General features: G+C 42.4%; 3 protein-coding genes across 8 annotated transcripts in view; 2 read left to right on the top strand and 1 right to left on the bottom strand.

The window, feature by feature from the left end:
* Nucleotides 1-22,263, top strand: part of LOC115749848 — a 469,397-nt gene that overhangs the window by 120,176 nt on the left and 326,958 nt on the right. The window lies entirely within an intron of this gene.
* Nucleotides 11,912-14,833, bottom strand: LOC115751686 (GABA transporter 1-like). The gene is made up of 7 exons (XM_030689648.2): nt 14,617-14,833; nt 14,083-14,313; nt 13,851-13,948; nt 13,071-13,257; nt 12,812-12,942; nt 12,471-12,704; nt 11,912-12,362 (listed from the first exon to the last, which is right to left on the bottom strand). Exons 1-7 carry the CDS (start codon nt 14,747-14,749, stop codon nt 11,982-11,984), a joined length of 1,395 nt encoding a protein of 464 aa, XP_030545508.2. The 5' UTR covers nt 14,750-14,833; the 3' UTR covers nt 11,912-11,981.
* Nucleotides 17,808-22,019, top strand: LOC115751724 (probable ATP-dependent RNA helicase ddx5). Of its 6 annotated transcripts, none has more exons than XM_048279139.1 (7): nt 17,808-18,071; nt 18,769-19,371; nt 19,487-19,575; nt 19,740-19,839; nt 20,098-20,352; nt 20,726-20,727; nt 21,758-22,019. In XM_048279139.1, exons 1-7 carry the CDS (start codon nt 17,916-17,918, stop codon nt 21,762-21,764), a joined length of 1,212 nt encoding a protein of 403 aa, XP_048135096.1. In that variant the 5' UTR covers nt 17,808-17,915; the 3' UTR covers nt 21,765-22,019. The 6 variants fall into 6 exon arrangements, with proteins under 6 accessions (XP_048135096.1, XP_048135093.1, XP_030545559.1 ...); XM_048279136.1 differs by lacking the exon at nt 20,726-20,727 and having other exon boundaries at nt 21,722-21,790; nt 21,906-22,019; XM_030689699.2 differs by lacking the exon at nt 20,726-20,727 and having other exon boundaries at nt 21,722-22,019.

The following is a 22,263-nucleotide window of genomic DNA, read 5'->3' on the forward strand; positions in this document are numbered from 1 at the left end:
TTGATTAATTTTGAAATCAGACCGGACTTGACATGATACCGTATAATACGACGTACACGCCATGTCTAAATACTCGAATGCTTCACTAGCGGAATGTTCACGTAACTTTGCATAATTATAGAGATTAGTCATGATGGAAAACCCGTCTGTCTAAAAAAAAAAAAACCACGATAGAAAACCAGAAAAAAAAGGTTAATGCTGCGAAATATTCTAAATCAATATATTTATGACAAATTTATCCAAAATTAGTTTTTTAATCATAAAAAATCATAAATGTTACGCTTATAATAAAGTTACTTCAAACTAATTTTTTTACCTCCAAAAAGCCCCAAACTAGTATACCCGCAATAAATGTACCCCCCATTAATTTTCGTTAAATTGGGTGTATATCACCAAGAATCCCAAACTAGTACTTTTGTGACTAATGGAGGTAAAAATATCAAATCGGTGCACCTATCAACTGTTACGTGTCATCTAACTCAATAATTTGATGATAAAATTTAACGAAAATTAATGAATGGTAAATTTGTTACAATTGTATCTTCTTCGGATTTTTTCGTGTTATTAACAAAAAAAAAAAGAAAAGAGAAAACAAACCTACCCATGGGTGGCTCAGTTGATTAGGACGCACTTGAGATTGTGTGTGTGACATCCCGAATCCCGACCCACTTTCGAAGCTTTGAATAAATGAAAGGTCTCATTGATGTATTTCAGTCGAATCTCACTCGGAGTTGATCCCTCTCGAGCGGACTAACCAAATGGGAATGGCTAGCTAGGAAAATCAAGTACGTGGACCTAAGAACTTGACCCTGGATTGATTCTTTGGCCATGAAAATTGTCGAGGGAATATTCCGGACCAATATAGGCCGATCCTAGAATGATTAAGGAACGATTTGGATAATACCCTATGCTTGGATCACGGGTGATTCCGTTTGACCTCGTATGGGTTTCGAACGTCCCTAAATTATTTTCTAACGATCGTGTCCATCGGGACTAGTAATTGACCCTCGCAATTGAATGACAACCAAAGTCGCCATGGCTCGAGTAATTCTTAAACGTGATTTTTAATCACGGGTCGATACGCGTAACTCCTAAAAGCCGCCCGTTAGTTTGAGATACGTTGAAAATTCCGTTGATCGAGATTGATCGCGAATCAAGCTTCAGAATTTGACGTCGGACCTTCGGGGGTTTCAATAAATAAAAATTTTGGACGTTTCCTCATCCCGTGTGCAATTCCTTCGCGGTTTGCCCCAAAGGGGTTCGGGAAAAGTAGATTTGGACTGGGTATGGGAAAGGACCCATTTGCCCTCGAAAAATACCCCATTTTTCACTTGAAACTAAGGGTATTTTGGCCATTTTCCCCTTTGGCCGAGATTGACTAGTCAATGAGGGGAGATAATTATTTTTCTCTTGACTTTGGGAGCATAATTAATTATTATTAACCTATATTAATTATTATATTGGCATCTTCTTCTTCTTTATCCAAAGACTCTCTCTCTCTCTCTAGCTCACTTTCTCTCTACCTCACTCTCCCTCTCCCTCACTTGGCCGAACACCCTCTCTCTCACCCTCCGTTGCCGAAAATTCTTCAAGCCTTCTTTGGTGTCGCTTTGGAGCGCTTGGAGTCGCTAGATCGTCGCCGGCCGTGCAAGGATCGCCGGAATCGCCGATTGGTTCAAGCTTTTCCTCAACCGTTCAATGGAGGTTTTTGCGAGTTTTTGAGGTAGGATTGTTTCTAAACCTAAATTAGGTGGTTAGGTTGCTAAAAGACCATGAAATTGTGAATTTTTGATGAAGAAAAGTGTTGAATTTGAGCTTGGGGAGGGGTTGGACGAAAATTGCAGCTTTGAGGAGAAAGAAGGCTTGTTCTTGCAATGAATAGTAAATGCAAGAGGATATTTGTTTGGTCAAAGTTTGACCATGGTCACCCTACCAACCCTAGTTACTTTATGCCCTAACTAGAGTTACTTTATGCTATAGTTTAATCATGGTTAGGTTAGTATTTGACTCTAGTTAGTTTTTGAACCATGGTTAGTTTAAATATTAACTAGGGTTACTTTTATGTGACATAAAATCGTTATGCCACGGTGCTAATTAAATGTGACATTGTTATAGTATAGTACTATGGTCGTGAATTATTTTATATGTTAGAAAATTATTATTGATCGGCCGTGATATATTTCCACGTTAGTATAATTTTAATGGCACGTGATTTATAAATTGCTACGTTAGCGTAATATGGTCGCATGACGTGGATTGGATACTATGGTAGTATTAATTGATTGGGTAGTCTGAATTAATATTTGGATTAGTATGAATTAATCGGGTGATCCCGAAGTATTAATTCTCTAACGTGAGTGAATCACGTGATCCCGATCTATTCTGAGAAAATATGAGGGTCGTATTCAATCAAGTCGTCTGAGGCCAAAGTGAGCCGTATTCGTCTGATTATCTGAGACCGAGGAAATGTGATGGTCGTATTCAATCAAGTCGTCTGAGGCCAAAGTGAGCCGTATTCGTCTGATTGTCCGAGACCGAGGAAATGTGATGGTCGTATTCAATCAAGTCGTCCGAGGCCAAAGTGAGCCGTATTCGTCCGATTGTCCGAGACCGAGAAAGTAAGAAAGTTGTGTTCAATTAAGTCGTCCGAGACCAAAGTGAGTCGTGTTCGACTAATTGTCCGAGACTTGATCCGGTCGTGTTCCTATGTGTCCGAGACCGAGATCCGTGGGTCGTATTCCTATGTGTCTGAGACCCGGGTATATGTATAGAGCCGTGTTCCATAAAGGTCCGAGGCTCAATTTCATGAATGTATGATGTCGGTGGAGTGACGTGGAATATGTTTGGAGTAACGTGGAATATTCTGGAGTGACGTGGAATATTTTTGGAGTAACGTGGAATATTCTGGAGTGACGTGGAATATTTTCGGAGTAATGTGGATATTTATATTATGGCTGGATGTGTTAAAAATGGGCCCCGGAGTACGTAGAATATTTTATTGTCGGACCGAGGCGTGAAACGCCGAGAGGAGAGTAACGTAGAATATTTGAGAAGGTGTGAGAATTTTCAGAGAAAGAGTGGAATTTTCTGGAATTTAATTGGGGAATTTTTGGGTAAGAAAGAAAGAGTTGTTGGAAATTGTTGCTCGCCTAGATTGTGTCCGGAGGCACTAGCGACCCGATCTAGGGTTAGAGATTTTCCTATCGAGATTTTATCTCACCCCGTCGTGGGTTCGTTGTTTTTCGGACCATCCGCCTCAACCATGAATGACCCGCCTCAAAGGTTCGGTATTCCCCGAGGTCATGGTACCGGGAGAAGATGGGGAGGTTGTAGAGCCATCGGATGCGGAACAGCCACCTGAGCTTGACGAGGATGAGTTGGAACCGAGAGATGATATAGTACCGGATAGCAAGGACGAGGCCTAGGGTAGTTGACCTCTTGACTTTTGCTGGCTGTTTTATTTTGGATGTATAGTAGGCTTCGATCACATAATCTTTTTTTGTTCTAGTGATCATAGGATTGTACAGTGGCCTCCGAAGCCGTAGGTTTGGAAAATTGTACGGAACGTGTGGATATGTAAATAAGTTTGTTTTTACCGTCCCAAGTCATCGTGATGTTAATTGTTTCTGTACGGGGATTTGTTTTTGTTGCTTCCGCATGTGTTGTATAATATTGTTGGCCCGAGGATCCCGGAGAAGCGTACGCAAGTGAGGCCAGGTGGGATGTCGACGATTCGTAGGGTTCGGGTCGTGACATCCCCGTTTGGAGTGGTATCAGAGCAAGGTCAGCTCGATCAAATGAGATTGAGACTTGGAGTAATAAGGAGTGATGACTTGGGGACGATTAGATACTGGGACCCTTAGGATAAGGCATTGATTTCTGAATCTTGAGGATTATAGGCTTGAACTTGTATTGTATTCTAATGGTTCTAGTATCGTTTTGTTTTAGTGGTAAATTTGGGTGATGATATTATTGAGGTTTATAAGTGAGCAAGCAGGAAATTGAGGAGTCATAAGTACGGATTTTGAGGGTGTACATGTGGTTGAGGCTAATAGACGATTGCTTTTGAGTGAAGGGTCAGTTGGATTATATGACTATGATTATGGTTTGTCAATGACTCAACTTGAAGAATATGCTAGAACATAGGCAATTGATCTATGAGACGTGACAGTCATTGGTGGAATTAGAGATCTTTTGTGGATAAGAATCGATCCGGAAGCGACTATGGTACGTCGAGTAACGAGGACAATCATGCAGTGCAGGTGTTTGTAGCATTAAAATGAAAGTCGAGGGATGTGCATGCGTGAGCTTATCACTATCGGACCTAATAAACTGTTGCTTGGTATGGGACAAGTTGACGGGATACCTATAAACCGTAATGAAGCATGGTATGTGACATGTGGAACGGGGCTTCCTCCGTAGATGTATGACTTGGGACAACCCGCAACGACGGTGTCGATGAGGGCGGGGAGTGATCGCCGGGACACAGAGGTCCGGACAAGGAGCGGCTCCCGACAGGCTTCTAAGATATCAAGGAGGCGGGAATGACCCATGCCATAAATTGAAAGGGAAAGTCTAGGTATGAGGTTAAGTTTGATCTTGATTAAGAGACGTGTTGCACCGAGTTGATCCTCAAGGTGAAATTTCAAAATTTGCTTGGCATTTGTGATGGCGCCCGGGATTGGCATGATTAATGGCTTCATGCTAGGCAGTGGATGCCGTTATGTAGTTGGCATCATGTGATTATTGTGGCAAAGGTCTAACCGAGAGGTTAGACGGCGTGTGGGGTTCATACCCCGTTGAACCGGTATCTTCTGAAAGTGTGATAGTCTATTGTGTTCGTATTAGAGGAACAGGTGCCTTTATAGTTAAAGTATGAGCGATTGACTCACTTAAGTAATGTCTTGAATGATTGCTTGATGTTGGCCTGGTTGAGGCATGCCTAGTAATTGGTGGTTAATTGAGAAATTGCCTCGTTGAGGCTGACTTGATAGATAGTCACTGGTTATGGGTGACTTGGAACCCTTGGATAAGCGGCAAGTAGTTGAGAGTTACCTAAGAACCACTGGGTGGTTGATTGCTGGTGAGAGATAATGAGATGAGCAACTTGTAATCGCTAGACTCAAGTATATGACTTAAGTCTTCAATTCCTAGGGGGAATTGTAGTGGTTCAAGTGCCATAAGAACCCGATGAGGTCGAACAACCAGAGTATGGTCACTAGAGGAGCATATGGCTCGAGTATGCAAAATATGAGAAGATCCAAGAACCGAAAGGAATCATGATAAGTGAGTAAAGATGAACCACGAGAGTATGAGCGCTGGAAGAGCGTTTGGCCCGAGCTTGTAAGTTGTGCGAGACCCTAGAGTTGAAGGGGGTCAAGAGAACCTTGAGAGGAATTTGAAATTTGATGGGTAGGCGACTCAAGAAGGAGCTGCCGTTGTTGCCCAAAGCAGATAAGACTGCTATCGTTGATTATGTTGTTAGCAAAGTAAATGGTAGAGATCATGGGAAAGACGATAGAGAATGGAAAAGAAAATCGTTTGAAAGAAAGCTTGTGGAAGGATGCATAAGAGTGAGATTGATTAAGTTTGATGGAGAGTAAATTTAAAACTGTCTTTCTCTGGTTTGGGGATTGTGTAAGGAAACCTCTGAGGTTCTAGGTGCACGGATGAAAAGAAAGTGACCCTGGCAGTTACTAACCTTAAGAGGCCGTCGATCATTAGTGAAAGATCACTAAAGGAAGGGTTTTTCCTTGAAGGCATGATATATGCCTGGATTGTCTTCGCCAAGTTGTCCAATGGAAAGTACCTTTCTAAGGTTACTCGAAAACAAGGATTGTCTGAACTTTAATAGCTTTGCAAAGATCCGAAGGCGATCCACCAATATGAGACAAAGTCCTCGAAGCTATTTACGTGTACTAAGGGTGGACAAGGACCCTTTGAATGAAACGTGAAGTCCCTAAGGAGATTGAAATTCAAAAGTCTTATGACTAGTTGTTACTCTAATTCTGAGGAATGATAACGGGTCGTAATGAATGAAGTGGATGATCGGAAGAGGAATAAGCAAGAGAATTTTCGTTCATGGATTGCGAGTAAGGGAATTTTCACTTATGGAGCATAGAATGTGCCGGGGAGGAATGGCTATTACCTTGGCGTAGAGCCCGTAATTAAAGATTGACGTTTCTTCTCTATCACAAGGAAAAAAAAAAAATTTATGGAAAAAGTTATGTCAATTGTCCGACTTTGTTGATTTATATGCGATTGAGTGAGGTTGAATCGGGACCACTAGAAGTGGTATTGCGAGTTATCATCCTAAAGGATAGGGCGTCATTTTTAAAGGGCGATTGGATCATGAGATGGTCGTTAATGGAAAGGAAAGGGAATGGCTTGATAATCCCGACTACCCACAGTGTTCATGGATGGAGGAGTAAACAAAAAGGGGAACTTGGATAGTACCCGCAAGGTGAATTGATTTAATCAATTATGATACCCAAGGTGTGGATGTGCGGAGACCGAGGAAGAACCTCAACTCCTTTGAACCTTGTCGCTAAAGATGACCGGGTTATTAGAAGAGAATGTCAAGTGTGGGGGCATTTGAATCCTGGAGTAAGAACACCGCTATTGGCGTGGACTTCAAGGACAAGGTGGATTTGAAGTAGAAAAAAATGCCACCGAGGTGTATAGTTTCCTTCATAGGGTAAGAGACCCTAATGTGGAAGGAAGAGAAAGTTCTAATTGTCATGGCATTAAGATTGAACATCTAGAGCGAGAAAGAAGACGTAGAACTCAAATGATTTCCGTAAAATTATTCTAAGGAGCTGTCTTGTAGACAATGTTGAATTCCGGGAAATGTCGATGTTCAGTTAAATGAATGAAATGGGGATAAGATTGCATTAGCTGGTTGTGGAACCAAGAGATTGAGGCACCGATGCTTCCCGAGGAAAGAGTGACAAAGATGAATAAAATGCGGCATGGTCTAACTAGAAATCAGTAAAGACAGAGAGCCAAAGTATAAGCTATCAAGTGGATGGTACGAATGACAGTTTAAATGAATCGACACCTGGTAGCAAGAGCCGACAATAGTCGGATTGTGTATATCCAAAGAATAATTGAATTAATTGTTACCGTCTTTAGAGACGATGATCATACTCGTTTAAGGAGTCACGAGAAGCATGACCCTAAGGAAACAATCATTGTATGCTAAGTGTGAAGAGTGCGCGTTTTGAGTCCGATGAGGTGAAATTCATTGGTCGTGTGAAGTCCAAGAGAGGGGATCCCTATGAATCCTTCGGGAGTAAAAAAAGTGATGATGGATCGACTAAGGTCGATGTGAGTTATTGAAATTTGAAGTTTCCTGAAATTGATGGATTGTCATAGACGGATCGTAGGAAGATTCCCCACAAGAATTATTCCATTGATGAAAAGGACTAAGGACGAGACGTAGCGCGAATGGATGAAACCGTTTATGAAAATGAGAGCGTTGCTTGTGCAAGGAATGACCTTGCAACTATGTGAACTACAAGAGTTAGAAATATTGATCGCACCAAAGGGAACTCAAGGAAAGGTCATGATTGCGATGCGCTTATCGCTAAGGAATGGTGAATTAGGTAGCAGAGGCATACAATTGAAAATTGAGCGTCTTGCATTTGGCAACGAAGGGATAGACCTCACCTCGAGGAATAAGAGACTCAACTTCTAAATTGGAAGTTTACCAATTGACTAGTTTGATGGCTACTTGAAGCATCAAGCCTAAAGGTCAGAAAGGAATTGAGATGTGGCGATGAATGGACCCGGACTTCTAAGGGTCGTAGAAATGAATAGAACAAGGAGGAAATTCAGACTTCTGAGTACTTGGAAATGAAACCTCGAAGTTGAGGATAGAAACCTTGAAGTTTAATAGACGAATGTACAAGTTCAATAGTGGAGAGGAATCTAAAGATATGACCTCCTCGGAATTTGAAGGAAAATTACGGTGTCCAATGGAATGGACTGAATGTTAGATCAGCCTTACATGTGGTCAAGGATGAGACATGCCGGCCAGGGAAGAGGCATGACCTTGAAAATCGAAAAATTACTATGATCGTTGAAGGTTTTCAAGTGGAATTAAGAGCATATTACTATGAAAGTAATCTTGAACTTGCTTAAGGAGTCGAGAAGGTTACGACTCGATTTGGATAATAGAGGGCAAGTCGATAAAGGCTATGAGTCTTATGCAATGCTTTGGAAAGACCTTTAGTCCGGAATTAGAAAAGATGGATTGTAGTAAGGTATGCATGTTATTCTTGGACCAATAGACAATTGAAGAGGTGATTTGAATACTCGAGGGCATGCTACCAACAGATTTTGCGAATGTCAAAAGAGAAGAGGAAGGTGAACACGGTTGAGGACCAAAGAAAACGAGTTTCGAAGGATGAAAACCGTTGTTGTTAAGGACGTTATCGAAGTGTCAAATGACAACAAGAACTACTTTGGGAAGCGTGGTAGCGATGAGGCGTCAGTACCCCATAAGACGAGATGATTGGAGAATTGCAAATTTCGAGGACGAAATTTTGTAAGGGGGGAAGAATTGTGACATCCCGAATCCCGACCCACCTTCGAAGCTTTGAATAAATGAAAGGTCTCATTGATGTATTTCAGTCGAATCTCACTCGGAGTTGATCCCTCTCGAGCAGACTAACCAAATGGGAATGGCTAGCTAGGAAAATCAAGTACGTGGACCTAAGAACTTGACCCTGGATTGATTCTTTGGCCATGAAAATTGTCGAGGGAATATTCTGGACCAATATAGGCCGATCCTAGAATGATTAAGGAACGATTTGGATAATACCCTATGCTTGGATCACGGGTGATTCCGTTTGACCTCGTATGGGTTTCGAACGTCCCTAAATTATTTTCTAACGATCGTGTCCATCGGGACTAGTAATTGACCCTCGCAATTGAATGACAACCAAAGTCGCCATGGCTCGAGTAATTCTTAAACGTGATTTTTAATCACGGGTCGATACGCGTAACTCCTAAAAGCCGCCCGTTAGTTTGAGATACGTTGAAAATTCCGTTGATCGAGATTGATCGCGAATCAAGCTTCGAATTTGACGTCGGACCTTCTGGGGGTTTCAATAAATAAAAATTTTGGACGTTTCCTCATCCCGTGTGCAATTCCTTCGCGGTTTGCCCCAAAGGGGTTCGGGAAAAGTAGATTTGGCTGGGTATGGGAAAGGACCCATTTGCCCTCGAAAAATACCCCATTTTTCACTTGAAACTAAGGGTATTTTGGCCATTTTCCCCTTTGGCCGAGATTGACTAGTCAATGAGGGGAGATAATTATTTTTCTCTTGACTTTGGGAGCATAATTAATTATTATTAACCTATATTAATTATTATATTGGCATCTTCTTCTTCTTTATCCAAAGACTCTCTCTCTCTCTCTAGCTCACTTTCTCTCTACCTCACTCTCCCTCTCCCTCACTTGGCCGAACACCCTCTCTCTCACCCTCCGTTGCCGAAAATTCTTCAAGCCTTCTTTGGTGTCGCTTTGGAGCGCTTGGAGTCGCTAGATCGTCGCCGGCCGTGCAAGGATCGCCGGAATCGCCGATTGGTTCAAGCTTTTCCTCAACCGTTCAATGGAGGTTTTTGCGAGTTTTTGAGGTAGGATTGTTTCTAAACCTAAATTAGGTGGTTAGGTTGCTAAAAGACCATGAAATTGTGAATTTTTGATGAAGAAAAGTGTTGAATTTGAGCTTGGGGAGGGGTTGGACGAAAATTGCAGCTTTGAGGAGAAAGAAGGCTTGTTCTTGCAATGAATAGTAAATGCAAGAGGATATTTGTTTGGTCAAAGTTTGACCATGGTCACCCTACCAACCCTAGTTACTTTATGCCCTAACTAGAGTTACTTTATGCTATAGTTTAATCATGGTTAGGTTAGTATTTGACTCTAGTTAGTTTTTGAACCATGGTTAGTTTAAATATTAACTAGGGTTACTTTTATGTGACATAAAATCGTTATGCCACGGTGCTAATTAAATGTGACATTGTTATAGTATAGTACTATGGTCGTGAATTATTTTATATGTTAGAAAATTATTATTGATCGGCCGTGATATATTTCCACGTTAGTATAATTTTAATGGCACGTGATTTATAAATTGCTACGTTAGCGTAATATGGTCGCATGACGTGGATTGGATACTATGGTAGTATTAATTGATTGGGTAGTCTGAATTAATATTTGGATTAGTATGAATTAATCGGGTGATCCCGAAGTATTAATTCTCTAACGTGAGTGAATCACGTGATCCCGATCTATTCTCGAGAAAATATGAGGGTCGTATTCAATCAAGTCGTCCGAGGCCAAAGTGAGCCGTATTCGTCGATTATCTCGAGACCGAGGAAATGTGATGGTCGTATTCAATCAAGTCAGTTCGAGGCCAAAGTGAGCCGTATTCGCTCGATTGTCCGAGACCGAGGAAATGTGATGGTCGTATTCAATCAAGTCGCTCGAGGCCAAAGTGAGCCGTATTCGTCGATTGTCCGAGACCGAGAAAGTAAGAAAGTTGTGTTCAATTAAGTCGTCCGAGACCAAAGTGAGTCGTGTTCGACTAATTGTCCGAGACTTGATCCGGTCGTGTTCCTATGTGTCCGAGACCGAGATCCGTGGGTCGTATTCCTATGTGTCCGAGACCCGGGTATATGTATAGAGCCGTGTTCCATAAAGGTCCGAGGCTCAATTTCATGAATGTATGATGTCGGTGGAGTGACGTGGAATATGTTTGGAGTAACGTGGAATATTCTGGAGTGACGTGGAATATTTTTGGAGTAACGTGGAATATTCTGGAGTGACGTGGAATATTTTCGGAGTAATGTGGATATTTATATTATGGCTGGATGTGTTAAAAATGGGCCCCGGAGTACGTAGAATATTTTATTGTCGGACCGAGGCGTGAAACGCCGAGAGGAGAGTAACGTAGAATATTTGAGAAGGTGTGAGAATTTTCAGAGAAAGAGTGGAATTTTCTGGAATTTAATTGGGGAATTTTTGGGTAAGAAAGAAAGAGTTGTTGGAAATTGTTGCTCGCCTAGATTGTGTCCGGAGGCACTAGCGACCCGATCTAGGGTTAGAGATTTTCCTATCGAGATTTTATCTCACCCCGTCGTGGGTTCGTTGTTTTTCGGACCATCCGCCTCGACCATGAATGACCCGCCTCAAAGGTTCGGTATTCCCCGAGGTCATGGTACCGGGAGAAGATGGGGAGATTGTAGAGCCATCGGATGCGGAACAGCCACCTGAGCTTGACGAGGATGAGTTGGAACCGAGAGATGATATAGTACCGGATAGCAAGGACGAGGCCTAGGGTAGTTGACCTCTTGACTTTTGCTGGCTGTTTTATTTTGGATGTATAGTAGGCTTCGATCACATAATCTTTTTTTGTTCTAGTGATCATAGGATTGTACAGTGGCCTCCGAAGCCGTAGGTTTGGAAAATTGTACGTAACGTGTGGATATGTAAATAAGTTTGTTTTTACCGTCCCAAGTCATCGTGATGTTAATTGTTTCTGTACGGGGATTTGTTTTTGTTGCTTCCGCATGTGTTGTATAATATTGTTGGCCCGAGGATCCTGGAGAACCGTACGCAAGTGAGGCCAGGTGGGATGTCGACGATTCGTAGGGTTCGGGTCGTGACAGTGTGGTTAGGCGCATTGGTCCCAAGTTCGATTCCCCAGCTGAGCACTTGTGATTTAAGTGGAGGGCCATGACGGTGGGTTGCTATGCTAGTCTCCCTTAATGAATAGTTGAAGTCTGCGTAAACCGGCCCGAACACCTCGATTAAAAAAAAAAAAAAAAGTTGCTATGTAGTTGATTTTATTGAAGACGGGGGTCCTCATGTATCCCTGGCTGATGGACTTGTTAAACACACTTAAATAAGGAAATTACGTAGCCTCAACCGTGCATACAATTTAAACGGTTGGTGCGTTCAATTATAGGCGTTACATGTTAGCAAACAAGCGATAGGTCTTGGCATCGAGAGCCATCTGCCCGACCGATGCCACCATGCCGATGGCCACCAACACCGAGGACACGGCGATGATCGCCGTGTTCACCCGTAACACGAGGCTCCTCCGGGAGGGCTTGAAGGCCACGTTATAGAAGACCATGGGCAGTATGAAGTCCAGCGGGATGCACCCGAACGCGCCGAACAGCGCCATGATGTCCCCGAAGAAGGGCAACATCGTGGCCACCGTGGTCGCTGCCACCACCGACAGCGACCGAGCGATCAGCCCGGGCACCACGTTGCGCGCCGAGTCTCGGTCCATCTTCGGGTCCGCCGGTTTCTTCTCGAACACTTCGTTGGTCGGTTGTAAATATACCTACATATATATATTTCGACAGAAACCCAAATTGATGATAAACTTGTAATTAGTTGAAGAATTAGCTAGAAAGATGAGCAAATTCTAAATTTTTTTTCTAATTCTTACCACAGTGACTGCTGATAATTGAAGGAGGCAAAAAATGTTGGTGATCAAGAGAAACCAAGTGGGAAGGAGTGGCTTGGTCTGGCCCATGAAATTGGTCAGAATCGTTCCTTTGGATTGATTCCCAAAGGCCCAATATCCAGAGATTCCAACACTGAAGTATGTGGTCACTATGACCGAGTAACACACACACAGGCCTTTGAACATCTTGCCCTTCACCGGTGGAGCCAGAGTTGCCTAATGCCACAGCAAATCCTACATTATGGATAGATCGAGGCAAAGGCGAAAACCCGAAAAAGGCGAAACTAAGCAATAATTAAATCGAGGCGGCGTTCCAGGAAGACCTGGATCTCGGGAATAATTCCGCTGGCGTAAGTGGTGGCTATGATGGAGATCCCGTTGAAGGCGCCGAAAAGCCGATCGACTCGGCTGCCGGCCAAGGAGTAGTCCTTTGGCGGGGCATTCACTGAGTTTCCTGCGGGGGTGTCAAAGTAGTTGCATAACGGTCGTTCAACCTCGATTTTAATCTTAAGCATTGTATATCATGATGTTATATAACTATAAGTCCGACCTTTATCGACACGCCCTACGCGATTTTCTTACCGATGTCGACGGAGCCGGCCACGGCGCAAACGCTGTAAGCGAGGCAGAGGACGAGAGAGACGAGGTTAATGTGCCTGAGGGAGTGGAAGGAGGGGACTTGTGCCAAGAACAGAGTTAGGACACCAAACATGGTGATGAATTGGTAGAGCTGCATTTTCCCATCTGGCTCATAGAGCAAGTATATGAACTGCACAAGCAAGCATAACAAAAAGATCAAAAAAAAAAAAAAAAACTCAAGACAAACCCATATTAGAAAAAATTGGGATAGTGACATAAATGATCCATAAACTTTGATTTAACGTTCAATGTGATCCCTACACTTTAAATTTATTCAATGTGGTCCTCGAACTTTAGCTGAATGTGCGATGTGGTATCTGAAATTTTAATTTATTCAATATGATCTCTGGACTTTTGGTACATGTTTAATTTAATCTTGGACTCTACAAAAATGTTTAATGTTGTCATTCCATTAATTCAAGTTTAGGAATAATATTGAAGTATTTTCATATAGTCCAGGGATTAAATTGAACACATACCAAAAGCACAATGATCACATTGAAGTGATTAAAAGTTGATGAATGATATTACACACCGGGTTAAAGTTCATGGATTATATTGAACAACTTTAAAGTTCAAGGATCATTTTGAATATTGTGTCAAAGTTTAAAGATCATTTGTGTCATTTACCCTAAAAAAAATCAATTTGTTTGATTAGGGAGTACAAGTCTATAATTAGAATTGATTTTTCATGTTAATATGGGTAGAAAAAAGGTTCCTGACCTTGAGACTCTGTCCACCCAAAAGAGTGCAGGCAACGACAGCACCATAGCATATAGCAAACTGTAGAGGCCCCACGAAATATTTTCCCCATGAGGGTCCTGTTCAATAACAAAGCCACGACATACTATCAATCGAGTTGGGAATTCACCAATTCATACAAGAATTTAGTCGTGCAACAAGGTAAATTAGTAGCCAAATCGGTAGATTGATTTAATCAGGGGGGAAAGTAAACCTAGGATGTCGCGGGCCATGTCGCGGAACCGGAGCTGGCGCTGGCCAAGCTGGGCTTGCTGCTCCAAGACGAGCGAGAGGAGGTTGTAAGAGTAAAACGTGACCGCGGCCCCGAGAGCCAGGCACACGGTCCCGGCCACCCAACCCAACAGGCTCATCGCGAAGGGTAGGCTCAACAGCACCGGCGCCACGATCGACGTCGTCAAGTGGTACCCACAGTGCCACCACGACCCTGCCGATGCGATCGCAAGCCGGTTACTTCCGGAGATAACGGTACATACTCTACTCTTTTTCGAAATTTAAGAAGACATGGGCGTGTATATAGATCATGTGCAAGAGAAAGACGAGGCCAATCAATGGACCGTTTCCCAATAATGTTGGAGAGCGTAATAACAAGCTTCGGACTCATTTGCTTTCCCTACAACAGTGTCGTCTTGCATCACTAGAGCTAGAGAGAGAGAGAGAGAGAGAGAGAGAGAGAGAGAGAGAAGCCGTGTTAGAAGCTCGTCTAAAGAAAGGGGACGAGTGCACTGACCTCGTGATTTGAGGACGAAGAGAGCTCCGGCGTCCAAGTCATTCGGGTTCCGGCGGCCGACGAAGCCGCCGTCCTTCTGATCGCCGAGCGGGATGGAGACTTCCATGGAGCTTGGAACCACCACTGTCCCCATTCTCTCTCTCTCAGAGACGGAATTCTTACATAAATACCAGGAAGGACATCAGATGTACCCAGACCCAGGCTTCCTTCCAAGAACAGGGCACGTCCTATCATCAGAAAACAGAGAGAGGGAAGAAAAAGCAGAGGAACGACGATTTTGTATAGAGATGACGAAGGGGTAAAACGACGACGACGACCGGGGGTTGGGGGCCTCGTATTATTATGTGTGGCTCTGGTCAACTGGTCCCCTACGACTGCTCCAGATGCACATAATTCAACCCTCCTGCGTAATCCCAAGATTAGAAAAGCGGGAAAGAGCGACTACACGACAAGTTTCCCGATGTTGAAAGGCAAGATACCACCGCTTTCAATGGCCGTCGCCATCGACTGAAAACTGTTGTCTTTTACCTTTGTGTTGGAGATTTTGGACCGGTTCGGCCCGCCGCTAAAGTGCTGCGCGCAAGTGGCCAGAGGAAAAGTGAATTCCGCAATCTAACTTGACTATTCTTTTGTTCGATGTGGCAGTCGCTCCGTTTCATAAAAGCCGAAGGACCCTAATTTCGAGAGTAGCCAAGGAAATGGGGAAGTGCAAGACTCTCAACTGGAGCCCCGAGGTCGAGCAAGCTCCAAGTTAATTTAAGGTCAGAGACTTTGGACTGGCTTGGCCGGCAGCTAAGGTGCTGCTTGCTTCCCCGATAGAGGATGGTGAATCTCGCAGTCAACTTCACTATACTTTGCTCGGATGTGGCAGGAGCTCTGCCCCATAAAAATAACAGGACCCTGGTTCTGGGAGTGACTAAACAAATAGGGAAGTGCAATAATCGCAACTCAAGCTCTGAGATCGAGCAAGCTCCGAGTTAATTGAAGGTCAGAGATTTTGGGCTGGATTGCCCTGCAGCTAAGGTGTTGCGTGCATCCCGATAGAGGATAGTGAGTTTATCGATCAACTTGACTATTCTCGTTTCGATACGAAAGTCGCTTCGTCCCATAAAAGTTGAAGGACCCTGTTTCGAGAGTGGCCATGGAAATAGGGAAATGCGATAATCTCAAATCGAGCAAGCTCCGGGTTAGCTTGGGTCGGGTTTGTTTCAATTTTAGAAAAAAAAAAAGGAAAAAAGAAAATACCCTTTTGCTGGTAATCTCGACTTCTTTTAGAATATATGAAAAAAATTTACGAGAAAATCATGTGAACTCACATGGGACCAATACTTACATTTCGTGAAAGTTCCTTTTATTTTCATAAGTATTCTATGAAAGTTTCAAGGGTTTTGGATTAGAAGAACAATTAAAGTGGGCGAATCGCATGATTCTGGTTAAACAAATACAAAATGTAATGGTCAAATGTTGTAGCCGTCGGATGTGTCTTCCCCTTAACTTTCGATAGCGACTTGTAACAGCTCGTGCGGAATTCCACCGTATGCTCTTCTAGAAAAAGGGAAGAATGGGTGATGATGGGTGGTCGGTGGATCGACCTTTTTCACTTGGGTAGGCAGCTTTGCTTCTCTCTTTTATTTTGAATTCGATGTCAATTTAGATCTTTGGAAGTGGGAAAAGATATTTCATGTGTCGGTCATGTTGTGTTGAGAGTATAACAATGTGATTTTCATTTGGATTGGGCCAATGATGATGAACACCATTAGATGATCCGGTTGCACGTGAATTTAGCTCAACATCGACCATTAGATGAGACGTGCCATGATCCGAAAAGGTGCCATCAATTTTCCGTTTCGATACGACGGTTTATATACATTCTTGGTGAAAAAAGCGACGGGTATGCAAAATACGAACTTTGTGATGCCTCCGAAGGAAGGATGGCATTTTATATCATTTGGCCAACCGCTTAAGTTGATTTGTAATAACGGGTCTTGCTTGAATGTGATGCAGAGTGTCGGCAAGAAAATCAGTCCGAACGTTTGGATTTGGCCAAACTGTTCAACTACCTATCCATTGTCATGCATGCCTTGATCAATGAAATTATTCAGATCGGGAGAAACGTAAGACGGTCAACGATGCTCGGTGGGTCTTCCCTTTCATTTTCCAACACATCACAAGTGATTTTGACTTTGTATTCACGTCCTATTTGTGACTGGCGATTTGTGATTTGTGATTCCTTTGTGTATTCTGATGCATTTTCATAATAAGGATTCCCTTGACCATCTCTCTCTCTCTCTCTCTCTCTCTCTCTCTCTCTCTCTCTCTCTCTCTCTCTCTATTTTATTCTCCTGATATCATTTGGATTTTGACTTGATTTCTCCTTCACATTTTCATCTTGATACGAAACCATCCTTTTGATTTAATTGATAACTTAAAATAAACGACGACGACAATTTGCTTTCTCCTTGGTGCTTTCTTTGTATCGATGAAAATTGCATCTTTGACTTGGGCATTCCTCTATTAAATCGCCCGGATCAATAATATAAATCTGACTAGCCGAGTGAGATATTCGTCAACCGATCATAAATTACGATTAATCTAGAGAGGTTTAGAGGTGCATAGTGCATGAGCTCGTGATAATTTAAGCTTCGAATTACGTAAGATCATTTTACGTATCGAATCATAGATGTAAAAATATACTTCTAATCCCTTAGCTCATGTTTTTTTTCTAATGAAGTCTTAGAAATTTCAATTTGCATAAACAATCCTCGAAGATGGAGACGACAATCAAAACTTGAGCAAAGAAGTTGCCGAATACAAATGCTACAGTCAAGCTCCCCACGTCGAAAACCTTCCCGGGTTAGCAGACAGTTAACTCCAGTTACCTGGATTTGGAGCGGGAGGGACTTTGATTAGAGAGGTTGTGTAAGGATTTGATTAGACAGATTAAAGGTTTTGAGGAGTCGTTTGGAAAAATCGCATAACTTCAGGGACCCAAAGTGGGATTTTACACATCACGAGACCAGAACTCGAAACGAATGGGCCTCCGCCGTTCCTTTCTTAGGCCCAAATTTCTTGGGCCCTGTTACATATAAAGATGAGGCATAAAGCCCAGCCCAACTTCAATCGAGGTACCAGCGTAAGGAGTTGACGGAGTTACCCTCGAGATCGTGTTAGAATTCCCAAACCGCCCGGTCTCTGCTATTGTATCGTAGGAGGCACCAACTTAAAACCGCCGACTTGCGCACAGCCGTCGCGAGCCTCTCTTTCTCGCTCATCGCGAACTTCGCGGCTGCTGATTTGCAATGGCAAAAGGCGACGACGCGGTCAAGAGGAAGAAGAACAGAGCGAACAGGAAGAAGCTCCAGAAGAAACAGGACTCGTCGGCTGTCTCCGCTCGCGTCGCCGCCATCATCGCCGCCAAGAAGCGGCGCAAGTCCGGCAAGCGCCGCATGTGCCAGGTAGAACTCGATTTCACGATTCCGCGATGCTCATCCTGTATTTTTTGTTCGCCAGAATACTTCGGAAATGGCGGACGCCTGGGGAGTTTGCTTTCCGAGCGCGTGAACTTGTTTCCTGGAATGTTGTTGTTGTTGTTGTTTTTTTTTTTTTTTTTTCCATAGGAGCGAGTTTTGTTGCTTCAGGATGCTCAGCTGTGATTCGATGCGAGTTAGGATATTGCGGCCAATGGATGTCTGCGCTCGAGTTGGTTTCGCTGTGGAAAGTGTGAACTTAGTAGTGTCGAGGAGAGCTAGTGATGATTCTTAAGGTTTAACAATCTAGATTTCTGAGGCGTTGTGCTCTTCTAGCTGCAGTCAATAGGGCAGTACACGAGAATAATGTGCTCAATTTAGTTTGTTTCTACTATCATGTGCTCAATTTGCTTTGAGACTCGAGAATGATATCATCTCGGGATTAATGATTTGACCTCAGATACCGAGCTCTTTCCCACCAATGGCTATTGACTTTGGAGTTGTGCAATCTTCGTTTGCCATACGGAATATGAAAAAATGTTAGCACTTTTCGTTTAAATTCTCATGACAGAGCAATTTTTCATTTCATCATGTGGCAGTTGTTAGTGCCTTTTGTTGTGCTGGTAATGTGTTCATAGATTCCTGAACCAGGAATTTGTTTTGTTGTGCCATCATGGTGAGACAGGGTATGTGTTTCAGTCTTCCTACTCCAGATGATCCATTCAATGACCAACATGGAAAGGATGCTTTGACTAAAACTAGCAAAAATGGGATGAGCGCCAAGTCAAGGAAAGGGGCTTTGAAAAGGAATGATAATGGGGCTGATCCTGTACTAAATATAGGAAATAATGCTGGACATCCCAAGAATGAGCAGGTTAGAGACCTAACTTCTGATGGTAAGCATGAGAAAAGAAGTAATACAGACAGTAAGGTGATTAAGAAAAGCGGTCCTCAAGGTCAACAAGGTCATGCTTGGGAAAACTCATGTTCCTCTAAGTTTCTTACGTTGTGCCTGAAGACATTGGAGGATGCCTTGTGGCATGAAAACACTCAGAATGGTGACATGATCAACCCTTTGTTTGTTAATGCCTGGGGAATCGAATTCTGGAAACTTTATGCATCTGGCAAAGATATTCTAGAGACGAGTGGGGTTTGTATTTCAGCTGAACAAATTGCCTGGATTGTGTCCATTGCTGCTGATGCTTTTGCAAGGAAGGAGAAAGAAGGTCTATCCTTAACCAGCCCTTTCCTTTTGTATCTTGTGCCAACAGCTGAGAAAGCTGCTGAGGTGAGTGTTTTCTCATGTTCTGTGATTATACTACACTGATTAATTGTTAGAAGATTAGAAGCTTCAGCTTACACCGATTCTCATTTACTGATGTTGAATACTCCTTCATGGTTAGGTACGTGCTATTTGCAAGCCCTTGAAGGCTCTTGGTATACATACCGTGAGTATACATTCCGGTGCCTCTATAGATCATCAAATTCACGGGTACTTTTTTCCCTTAACCTAGTCTCGAAATTTCTAGGTCTCTTTGAAAGTTATGCCGTATCACAAAATCCAATGTGATGTATGAAATTGAAGATGAATATGTGTGTGTTGAGAAGAAGAGTTCTGTTCGTCCATTACTCTATTGAAAATTATTTTTTTAACAGGTTGAGAAGTTGTGAGCCCGAGTTTCTCGTGTCGACACCTGAGAGACTTTTGGAGCTTATTACCTTGAAGGCCATTGACATTTCTCAAACGTCCTTGCTGGTACAAAGTCCACTCCTATCATTCCCTACCCAAAACCAACCCCCAAATAAAAGAGAAACACAATTTTCCTCTTGGCAGTTACTCTCATAAAGCTTTTAATGTTGCATGTTGTGAGGGGCTTTTTGATCTTCTCGGTTATTACGCATACTTCACACGAGTTTTCGCTGCTTGATCTCTAGTATATATTAGTCGTTCAACTACAAGCTGCCTTAATTTTCTTGTTATTTTTTTTAAAATTACTCTCTTCCTCTTGAGCAGGTTGTTGATGGAGTTAGAACTCTTTCTGAAGGCGCTTATCTTGATATGATCAAATCTGTGAGACAATTCATTTCTGGAAATCCTCGTACAGTGGTTTTCAATGATTGCCCTACTTGTCCGTGCACTGCAACCATGCAAAATCTTCTGAATGGACCTATTGAAAGATTGTCTCTTGATGATTCCATCACCAGTCTTAGTTCATGCATCGTCCAGTCTGCAAATGTCTGCACCTCAGAAGAAGAAAAGCTATTGAAGGTTTGTGCAGCTTAATGTTAAAACATCTTTTGTATGAGATGCTGCTTTTCTCTAGGACTTGTGAAGTGATTGTTTTAGGAAGTCGTACTGATGTGTTGTGTATGTTTGATATATGCCAAATGATAATGGTGTATTTTACAGTATACCTCTTCAACTGCAATTACTATTGTAAAGGAGTACTACACCTAAGGGTGGAGTGTTGATAACAATGATAGCCTGTTTATGGGTAGTTCTCAATTAGGAGCTGATCACTTTGCTAAGAAAAGAAGACGAAAGAAGAGAGGAATTTCAAGATCAAAGTTTTAGATCCTTTGATTTTTGTACTAATTTATTTGCTTGAATTTCCATATGATGGCAAAGTATTGGCTACTAGATGTCATCCGTGTTGTCTTTCCTTTTTCAGTATATTCTGATGAATACAAGCCTTCGGTTATCTATAGAAAGAAATGCAAAGCTTTTGCTTTGTGGTCTTCATCTAGAAACGGGTTAGGTTATCTAAGTTTTCTTCAGAGATCCATTATTTCAGCACCTTTACCTTGAGTTTTAGCAATCACATCTCGTCTCCCTCCTCCCTCACTGTTTAGCTAGAGGAAATGAAATTGTAGAGGCAATGTTAATGTATTCGATGACTATGAAGCTGGGTTTGTGGAGAAATGCCTGCACCCCAGTCCTGACTAATGACAAATATTATTTTGGTTTCCAGGATGACGTGTTGTTTTGTCGTTTGAAAGATGCTAGGATGGAAATGTGATATTTAGATCTTAGTCTATTGTCTGGTGAAAATTGCATTCCCCTGGGTACTAAACCTGAGCTCTAAGTTTAGGGATCCCAATTGTTGGATCTTGCTTGTGGCAGTAAACCTAGCAATCAGCTTAAAAAAAAGTATTGTATGCTGGTGGGAATGATAACGAACTTGAAAAATTAGTTGGAGCACTTGAAGTGAAAGGTTATTTGATCTTGAGCCATCCAATCTGTGTAACATCAGAATCTGAAGAAGGGTAAGTTCACATGCCCTTTGGCTGATTACCCTTGAGTGTATGCTTTCTATGGCATGAGGGTTTTCCATCGTGCGGACGGAGACTACTTATTTGCGCGCTAACAACTGAATCTGTAAAGAAACGAAGCCTGGTCTTTAACTAAACTAAACTTTTCATTAGAGTTCTATGGATCTTCTCTTAGTTTGGCTTCATGTGAATTCCGGCAGCAAGTGCAAGCCCGGAATTTCTGTTGTCTCAATTGAGCAACTCGCAACTGCTGATATCGAACACTTTCAGGTTGTAATATTTCCCGACTTTGTGCTGACGATTGATACTTATGTCAGTATTTTGACGAGAATGGCTCTAAATTCTGTCAATGGGATGTTTCATAGTTCCCTCACAGAAGAAAATGTACCTGACTCATGGAGCCATTGATCAAAATGCTCTAGCAGTGCCATCAAGTTGTACCTGAAACCTTGAGAGACTTGGCTCTTTTGTCTTCGAGAATGGACGAGTAGAATCAGTTCCAGCCATCAAACCTTTATATACCGTCATATTCCTGATTTTCATTTGCAGCTTGATGAATTGAGAAGGGCATCTTATTTCTTTCCTGTGGGCTCGGGTTCATGTAAGGCACATCATTAAGACTGTTAATTTTTCCGCCAATTCCGTAAGATTTATACAATTTATTATTTGCTGAAGCGTATTTTAATTTAATTGGACACCACGTTTTCTTTTTCTTTTGGTTCTATCCTATTTCTATATTAGAAGCTATTATTGTGTGTGCTATGTAATATATGCCGGTTGAAAAACCCTGCTCCTCCCTCACTCCCGCGTCCCCAGCCCCGGCTCTCCTGAGAATTCGATACTTAGTTGGTGAAATGTATTCTTGTAGGGAATACTTATCCTTGAATTCTTGTATTGTGTTTCTTGA

Source organism: Rhodamnia argentea, chromosome 5 (genome assembly GCF_020921035.1).
Source record: "Rhodamnia argentea isolate NSW1041297 chromosome 5, ASM2092103v1, whole genome shotgun sequence".
NCBI lineage: Eukaryota > Viridiplantae > Streptophyta > Magnoliopsida > Myrtales > Myrtaceae > Rhodamnia > Rhodamnia argentea.